Here is a 9735-nt window from a genome sequence, read left to right as displayed (position 1 = left end):
TAGTGATATAAGTCAGACAGACAAAGATAAATACCATATGAGCTCACGTATATGTGGAATCTAAAAAAAAAGGAAAAGAAAAGAAAAGCAAACTCATTGATACAGGAAACTGGTGGTTGCTAGAGGTGGGGTGTTGAGAGAGTGAAATAGGTGAAGATGGTCAACAGGTACATGAAAATCTGACTGCAAAAATCACAGGAAATCAAGGAAGTGCAAATTTAGACAACAATGAGATACCAGTTTGCAACCAATATACAAAATAAATTGTCTTGAAATACCAAGTATGGGTAAGCTTCATATTGTTAATTCTGCCTAGAAACAGAAAAACCAATTTTGCTAATGAGTTCATAGAATCTAAGTCTCAAAGCACAAAGCACAGTAACGATTTAATCAGATACTGAATGATTACAGAACTAGATATGTGGGAAGAAATTAAACCCATGATTTAAATTCTACTTAACAAATTCCCACTTACTGAAGGTTACTTTTACAATATATCCAAATACACAGTTACCATATTTTTTCATTTTCTTCCTAATGTAAGCTAATACATTTTTAGCAGCTGAACACTCTAAAATCAAGAGGATTTTATTACAATTCTACAGGTTTGCTGATTTACTATGATGAAACAGTGAGAAAAAAACATAATTAGATTTAGTAGAAACATCTGCGAGATTGGATATTTATTAAGAAAAAAACTGAAGTGGGCTGACTAATTTGTCATACGGTTGAAAGTACATGAAAAGCAAACGTTAGGACTTGGAGGCATATATGACTGAATAGGTGAATGTGACTCATAGAAATTCAGGATCAGCCTTGTAATCCACAACTCTCAAGAAGTGAGGGGATACAGGTGCTGACTTGGCCCTCCCTGAAGGAAACAAATGATTTGACCTACCTTCCCAATAACCAGAATACCAGATGTTTGCTTCCCTATACAACCGAAGAAAACCTTAGGACTTGAAAGAAATGAAACAGCTCATTAAAGTAAAACTTTTCAAGCACCAAGGTACTAATCCCATGCCACCTTAAATGTTAAATAACTAATAGTAGCAATACCTTCCCAATACTAATTGTACTATGGTTGTTGGAAAAAATATCTTTACTTTTTTAAACTCTACCATGGAGTTGATCATGCTTTGGGATAAAATTATCCCTGGGCTCCCAGTAATCCCAATTGACGTCAACACTTGGAAAAAACGCAGGAAACTGAAGGAAATCGTTCCAGCTCTTGGTTTGCTATAACCTGCTCTTTCAAAGGCCTGGGGTATCTTGTTCCTTCTCTGAGAGGGGAAGGAAGGTAATTTCGGAAGCAGGATGCTGATATACTTTAGGAAGCTACTAGAGGTCACGGGCACCTCTCTAGTTTAATAAGGTACACCTATGCATATAAGCAGGAGAAAAGGCCTCCTTGAGGAGAAACCTGGGCTTCCATGCCACACTGAAAATTGCAGGGCAAGTTAGTAACTAAACCCATTTCAGCTGGAGCTAACCCGTCACGGTTTTGCTCGTCTTTCTTTTCACTTTAACCTGGCGCAATCTGCATCCAAAAAAACAGAGCGAGAGGGGAAAAATGCTCAAAGAAAGGAAGAAAGGTCCTTTTCTTTGAGGTCGTGCTGCCGGTGCCTTCATGAAAGACTTGAGCAGGCCATATACTTTGTTGTTGGTTTTTTTGTTTGTTTTTTTCCAGCAACAGAGACATCAATGGTTTAAAGAACGGGGGAGCTTACATGTCTGAAGCAAGGTCCTGGAGTGACACGTCACCGGATACTGCGGACTGCACGCAGGACGCGACGCGACGGCAGTCTTCGCTCCGGGGAAGGGCGTGTGGGGAGGGGCCGGTGGAGGGTGTGCTGGGAGAGGTTACCAGTTATAGGGGAATTGACGTCAGGCCGGCTCATTAGTTACCAGGGAAACCAGTAGAGGGGCACGCCCCTCACAACCCCTTTGCTGATAACAATCACCAGCTGGGGCCTGGGGCAAGGGCATAGGAAGGTCAGTCAGTACCCTGCATAGGGTGTAGGTGAAGCAGGCCCTGGTCTGGCAGCGGATGTACACAGAGCAAGGGAACAGCCATCTTGAGTGGCCTGACCATACATCCCACACCTACATACCCAGCAGAACCCTTACAATCTTGGTCCACAGCTTTTCCGAGATATCTTTGGGGCCAGGCCATATACTTTGGCGTGCTGCATCCTCAGGCTAAAACTTCTGTAGCTAGGATCCCATGGTGAAAAGTTAAGCTGTGAATCGGGAGAAAGTATTCACAACACCTTTCACCTGCAAAGGATGAGTGGCCAGAATACATGAAGAATTCCAACGAAGCAATGAGAAATAAGGCAAGCTAATTTTAGAAAGTGGCAAAAGGTTAATTTGTCCCTTTGGAGAAAGAAAGGAGGCGAGCTTGGCCCGGGCCTGCTGGAAGAGGCTGGTAGGCACAGGCGCAGAGCTAAGCATCTGTGCCAGTGCCCAATGCCACAGAACTGGAGGGTCGCCACGCCAAGGCCTGGCAATCACGTTGGAGATGCGGCTCCCTGCGGGAGGACAGACCAGCGCTGGCCCCCAGGGGGTCCTCCTGATTCCCAGCCCACTCCCTTTCTCCAGGCCACTATCGTAGAAACACTCTGAACAAAATCTGTATGACATAAACCGGGAAGTGCTAGTGTAGACGTGGCTTGGCCTGGTTCCTGACCCAAATAATCTGACTCCATCAACTTTAGGAACTCTACTCACTCAGTTCCCTAATAGCTAATGTTAGATGAAAACATTCCAGGAGTCAGAACTCAGTGCTGTTTTAAACCTCCTGAGATTTGAAGCAGAGAGAGCTGGATCTGAGACCTGATTTATCAAACCACCTAATCTTTAGATACAGGTCCCAAACACCCAAAAGGTTATGGGAGAAGTATAAAAGGTAATGCAAAAAAACCAAACAAACAAAAAAAATCCCCCAAAACAACAGCCTTCTTAAATCACCCACACTCATTTTCCAGAGATAAAACTTTATTTGAGGCATCAAGCAATATACTGAAAGAGGTGAGTCATGCACAAGTGATGTCCTTATTCCCATAATCGTACATTTGATACTCTCTGTCCTCTTAAAAGGGGTGTGTAGTGCGCAAGATGAGAAGCACATAGCTTTCAGACAAAACCATATCTCTGTGAGCACTTAAGAAAGTCTCCTTTAAATTTTGTTGTTCCTTCTTTAAAAGGCACGTCGGTTTTATTTCAGAAAACTACAACAAACTACTTCTTCCACTGAGGAGGAAGTTTCTCCCCAGAGTTATTTATGAAATAATGCAGCTGCCTTTTTCTTTAAAGGGATTCTTGTCTTCTGGAATTCCTTTCACCAGAGGATCTTCTCCAGAACGTTCTTCAATATAGTTCTTTATTTCTTCAGAACATTTAGACACCTTAAGGAGAAAAAGAAAGGAAAGAAAGAATGAATCAGGTCAGGATTGTTCAAACTTTGTCACCACCCTTCAGTGAAATTAATATAATTGGGTACAATCAGAAGTTTTTAAATGAAATAGAATAGAATAAAAATATTAGAGTACAGCACAGAGCCTATATAATATATATGAATGATACAGCCTATGTAAAATATATTTCTTACTATGGTCAGGGTCAAAAAAGTTTGAAAGTCACTGTATTAAAAAAATTACCTCCAAATGGACTTGAGGACACGGGGAGGGGGAAGGGTAAACTGGGACCAAGTAAGAGAGTGGCATGGACATATATACACTACCAAATGTAAAATAGATAGCTAGTGGGAAGCAGCCTCATAGCACAGGGAGATCAGCTCGGTGCTTTGTGACCACCTAGAGGGGTGGGATAGGGAGGGTGGGAGGAAGACACAAGAGGGAGGAGATATGGGGATATATGTATATGTATACCTGATTCACTTTGTTATACAGCAGAAACTAACACACCGTTGTAAAGCAATTATACTCCAATAAAGCTGCTAAAAGAAAAAAATTACCACCAGCATTTTCTATCCACTATGCCTCATGATTTCCTTCCTCTGCTGAAATACAATTATGACGTGTCCACCATATTTTAGGAACTGAAACATACTCCACTTTCAATTTTGCACGCTAATGAACAGATGCAATAGTAGATACTCCCCAAATGTTTGGGGGTGTGACCTGCAAAAAGTCTCACTTACTGGGTATGTGCCAGGTTCTGCAATTTCATAAAATGATAGAAGCATTGAAGAAAGTCTGACTCCGGAGAGGCTAATGTTGTCCAAAAGTCACCCCCATCCCCACCCCATGTTTCTGCTCAGAATTGATCATAAGAAAAGACTTATCGGAGGCTTAGTAGGCTTATCTGAGGCTTGTGTTTATATAAGTAGTTTAAACTTTTTCCGAATGGAGGAAGGATTGAATAGTGTCTTCAAAAACTCCATTCAAAAGAGACAGTTTGTAAGACTGATTTTTAAAAAAGGGAGGGGAATAAACAAGAAAGAAGAAAAAAAAGGATTACTGTCTTCATGAAGGCCTGCATTAGTAGTAAGAAATTAGAAGTAAAAATTAGAGAAGTTCCAGAAAATTCCAGTGGAGTCCTCTTAAAACTAGGCAAATGTTCCCATTGATTTTGTAATCTAGATTAGTAATCTTCAAACTGTTTTAATGTTGATCACTAAAAAATGTTTGCATATGTATCCCAAAATGTACATAATTATTTACTTATAAGTAAGTGCAGTTACTACTGTGTTAATACATCATGTATAATCATAAAATATAAACTAGAAATTATTAAAAGATGAGATTCTAAACTAGCCAAAAATATATCATTTTGCAATATATACACATATCAAATCACTATGTTATATGTCTAAAATTAACATAATGTTTCATGTCTATTATACCACAATTAAAAATTTTTTTAAATAAAAAATTTAGTGTTTTACTCCCACACCTCAAAGATTCTTGGCACGTCAGGGTGGAGGCCTAGGTGATACAGTTAAAATGTGGCAAAATAAAATCTTTACAAATCTTTACAAGTACCATTCTCTCAGGTAACATTTGCTGTCAATCATTGCTGACATTCATGTGCGGGCATTTTAAGTGAATTCTCAGAGGTGATGATGTAAGTGTCCATAAGCTGGGCTCTGTGGTCACAGAGAAATTTGTGGATAAGACTCATGTTTCCCCAAATTGTATCTGTTCTTAGAGAGGCTTCTTCATTAGGTTTCCAAAAAGATGTGTAACCTCCGGAAGTGAATAATGACTTCTCTGATGCATTTCCTTCCACAGTCAAGAGGATATGTTTGAACAACAACTAGCTAGAGCCAGAATTCAGCCTGTGTATTTTGTATCCTTGGCCTGAACAGAGTACACAGCTCAGAAGTGAACAATTTATTGACAGAATAGTGGACTGGGCATCAAGAAGATATGTGTTTTAGTGTTTTCACAACTGCTCTATCATTATCTCTGGGGTCTTAAATAAAAGGCTAGTTAGCCTCCTCAGGATTCAGGTTTTTTAATCCTTAAAAGTGAGTGTGTTGAATGATCTCTAAGAGCCATAATGTTTTTCTAGCACTAAGACTCTATAATTCAAAGTGCATAATAAAATGCTGGAATCATTATTAGGACGTAGATGCCTCTCCCTCTACCCTCTAAGGTTATCCCTGAAGTTTTCTCTCCCTCTGGCACAGACTTGGGGTTTCTGGAACTGAAAAGCCAATCCAGCAGGGTGTGTCCTAAGGAGTGGAGGGAGCTGGCAGGGAGGAAAGGCTAATGAAGGATACCTTTAACTTCCACACAGTCAGCTGCATCCAGGCCCCTGCCCAATTTCTAATTTGAAGCTTGATAACTGGAAGACACTTGTCTCTTTTTTTCCCCTATAAGTTCTGCATAGTGATACCAAATATTAAGGTATTTCAACTTCAATATATGCAACTCTGTTTAATTTGTAACCTCTGAGGTTCAATGCATGAAAAAAATCTAAGTGATCAACAGATGCCCAACTGTGAGCTTTGCCATCCACAAAATGGATCCCTTAAAGTTTCAAGAAACAATCCTATGCACTGGGTCCTGTAACTTTGGTTTTTCCTTTAAACACAGCAGTATTAATAAGCCACAGAAACTTTCAACATGTACAAAAAGGACTGTGAACTTCAAAATCCTGGAAGACTAGGGATTTGGAAGTTACAGATTAAATTTGAGAAAAGAAATGTATAAAGAGTAAAACACAAAAAAGGCTGCACATTCCAAACATCACTCAAAATGTGCCTTCTGAGTAACAAGACTCTTGTTATGAACAGATTTACCATAACTAGAGCAGGAAGGTAAGTGAACGTATTAACCATACCTACTTCCTTTCCATTTTTTCCTTACCTTTTTCTAGTATTAGACCATAGAGAAATAAAATCAGTTTAAATTTTTCTTGCTGGGGAGAAGGGACTATGTTTCTTGTTGGGGAGAAAGGACTATTTTTCCCTTAAAAAATTATCTATCCAAAAACCTATTCCTGGACTATAGGTTGCCTGATTGAGGAAAAAGGGAAGAAACGAAGGCCTGTATTCCCAGTAAAAACTTAAAGTAAAAATTACAAAGTCTCCAACAAATTTCAGTGGAGACTTCTGAACACTGGGACATATGTTCTAACAGAATTTGTAATCCACTTCAGTGGTCTCTAAAATTTCTAATCATGATCACAAAAAAGAACTTTTGTATGCAGTATAATTATTTGTTCATAAATAAATACAGATACTACTGTATAGGTATTAGTTCATTGCACATACTTACAAAACATAAAGTGGAAATTATAAAGGGATGAGATTTACAAATAAAGATAGATACTGTAATGTTTTGCTCCCAAGCCCCAGTGGACTGTTCATCACACACCTCCTAGAGAGCCCTGATGAAACTCAAAACTAGGTAATTCAAGACTTACATTGTGATTTTTTTTTAAAACCCTTTAAATACCGTTCTTTCCCATTATGAAAAAGATCAAGGAACTAAGTAGCCATCTGCCTTTTCCCTACAGCTTGAGTAGTTTTTAAAACCAAATAACAGCAGGCAGAATTTCTTGTCTGTTCCCCTCATTCTCAAACATTTGGCTTTAAAATTACTCATGAGATCCTTGCTCTCTCCTTTACCTCCTGTGATTTCCCCACATCAGCTGGCAGTTCCCAAGCACCACCAAAGCCCTTCTTCAAAAGAAGCTGCAGAAAAAAGGAAAAAAAACCAAAAACAAAACCCCAACCCCCGCCCCCCACCCCCCGAGCCAAAAACTGTTTTACTGCAACAAACTAGGAAAAGCTGACTTTGGTTCATTTCAGAGAAGGAAATATTCTGGGACATCCAACTTACCTGTTGTCTCTGCAACTTGACTTCTTTGCGAAGTTGCTCAACTTCCATCTTCAGCTTTTCCTTTTCTGGCAAATCTTCGATGTGAAGGGCCGGCATTTTCGCCCCAGACTGGGCGCAGGGACAGCTGTGGAAGTGGGGCGGCTGGACGTGCCGCAAACCAGGGCGCGTCCCGAACTAACTTCGTTGCCTGCGCACCCGGCCAGCGCAGGAGGTGACAGCCTCCCCCAGCGCCCCGACGACTTCCCCTCACGCCAGCCCTGCCTAGCGTCCCAGGATCTTAAAACCCCTGCTCTTTTTCTCAGATCTCCACAACCCCAGGAGGCCTGCCCCCGGGAGCCCGGGGAGGGTTGAATTTGCGAGGGGGCCCAAGGACGCAGAGAGGCTGCGCGCTGCGCTGTGCGGTCTCCCGCGGGGATGCTGGCCGGGCCCGCCCCGGCTCCCGACCCTGCCACGCCCGCGGGAGACCGGCCTGGGCTGGGGCCAAAGGGTTGGAGTTGAGCGAGCCCACTTTCCTGGAGAAACAACAAAAGTTTTACTTTTGTTCCATTTTTTTCCCCCCAAGTCACATCCGGGTTTTGTTTGTGAAGCAAGAAAAGGAGGACACTAGCCGGCAGGAAATAACGGCCCTTCACTTCTCCAAGAGTTTCAAAAATATACAGCATGTAACTTTCCTCCAGCTACATACATGTTTACTGTGGGAAATGTGGACGCTTAAGAAAAGGCCCAAGAGGAAAATGAAACTGAGCTGTAATCACAGAAACGCCCATCACATCTGTTGATGTATACACACCCAGTCTGTTAAATGCCTGAAGCGGATTAACAAATTTTGGAATAAAAAAGGCATCGGGATGTGAATATTGTTTATAACTCGCACAGCCATTTTCTGACATTAATAAATTGTCATCCTCAACAACAGAGTTTTATTCTTTCTTCAGGGGAATGTTTTGTAATGTTCTAAGTATAAGCCGATGATCCTAGAAAAGACAGAAGCAGAAATCTTGAAGTTCTTACCAGAAAGTATTTCTCCATTCCCCATCTGTCAAGGTTTGGGTGACACTTGACACCGAGGGTTTTGAATTCCTGGCTCAAGCATCTTCCTGGATGTTTGCAGTGGATTCGCTTAGTATTGGTTACTCCACTTTCTGGAAAGCAACATGCATCTAGCTGCTACTTTGTGAAGCCAGGAACAATGTCTGATGTGACAAACATTTGCATGCAATACAAGGTTTCCCTTTGACTATCTAAAACGTTGTTAATGATGCTCAAAAGACTAGAAGAAAAATAAAGCATGTAGGAAGAAAAAATAAAGTATCCCAAGCAGTCAGATACATATTCCTTTCTCCCCAGAGATTACCTCCTGCCTATAGAGTCAAATTCAAGTTGAGTAGAGGCAGTAACTGAATATTTCAGGGTGTTTGGCCTTAGACACCATAGCCATTCCGTTTTGTAAGCAGAGGTTTTTGTTTGCTCATAATTCCTCACCAGGCTCCACCCACTTATCCTCAATAAATATATTAGAATGAAAAGAACAATGAGCCCCTTGATGAGTACTCATGGGTTGCAGTCCCTGCTCTGCCACTGGCCATCACTAGAAAAGTCACTTATTTCTTCCTGGATTTTGGTTTTCTGGTTTGTGAGATATGTCATGGGGTAGGGGAGGGGTGAATTAGCTAAGGTGAATTTCATTTCTAATTGTATTTACGTATCTACATCTGACACATCACTTTCACAAAGAAAAATATTTAGGAGCTTCATTTTCTGTATTTGAAATACCACACATTCCAGGATCTCCCAGGCTCAAAAAACTTGGATCAACTGCAGGAGTTTTCCCTGTTAGCAAGCAGTGAGCCAACACAAAAAGCTCACATCTGTTTCCAGAACTGATTTTTTTTTTTTTTTTAATTTCCCCATTGCTTAAATTTAAAAGGTTGGTTAAAACTAGCTTAAATAAGTTAGTGAAAGTAAGTTAATGTGGCCTGAATTAAATAAGTTCAGCACCCAAATTAAATAAGTTGGTTAAGTAAATTAATGTTTGTCTGTTCCAAATCATAAGAATAGAGTTATTTTGGCCTTGAAATTTCTTCCCTGTGAAATCATCTAGTTGCATGCAGTGATATTTATAAATCCATAATGGTTCTTTAAATGGTTCTTTAACTTCTTCCACAGTATTATGAGACTTAAATTAGAAATGAAATACATATTAGTATAATTTTTAAAATTTATTCTTATCAAATAATTCACATGCTAATAATATCATATTAAGTAAATTGATTAAACTGAGTTGGGAAATGCTGACATCTCATGATCACATGGCACTGAAAAACATTTTGCTGTTGTTTGGTTTTAAATGGTAAAATGATGGGTATTTTTTTCTTTAAAAAACAAAAAAACAAAATACAAGAGTATGTAGCTCCCT

At 40.1% G+C, this 9735-nt stretch overlaps 1 protein-coding gene across 1 annotated transcript; it reads right to left on the bottom strand.

Moving 5' to 3' along the window:
• Positions 1–2982: 2982 nt before the first annotated feature.
• Positions 2983–7758, bottom strand: GNG11 (G protein subunit gamma 11). The gene is made up of 2 exons (XM_060157047.1): positions 7320–7758; positions 2983–3410 (listed from the first exon to the last, which is right to left on the bottom strand). The coding sequence occupies exons 1-2, from the start codon at positions 7413–7415 to the stop codon at positions 3285–3287; spliced, it is 222 nt and encodes a 73-aa protein (XP_060013030.1). The 5' UTR covers positions 7416–7758; the 3' UTR covers positions 2983–3284.
• Between the last annotated feature and the right edge of the window lie 1977 nt (positions 7759–9735).

This window comes from Lagenorhynchus albirostris, chromosome 8 (genome assembly GCF_949774975.1).
Source record: "Lagenorhynchus albirostris chromosome 8, mLagAlb1.1, whole genome shotgun sequence".
Taxonomy (NCBI): Eukaryota; Metazoa; Chordata; class Mammalia; order Artiodactyla; family Delphinidae; genus Lagenorhynchus; species Lagenorhynchus albirostris.
Note: the sequence above shows the minus strand (reverse complement) of the source record. Positions and strands in the feature narration are given on the sequence as shown.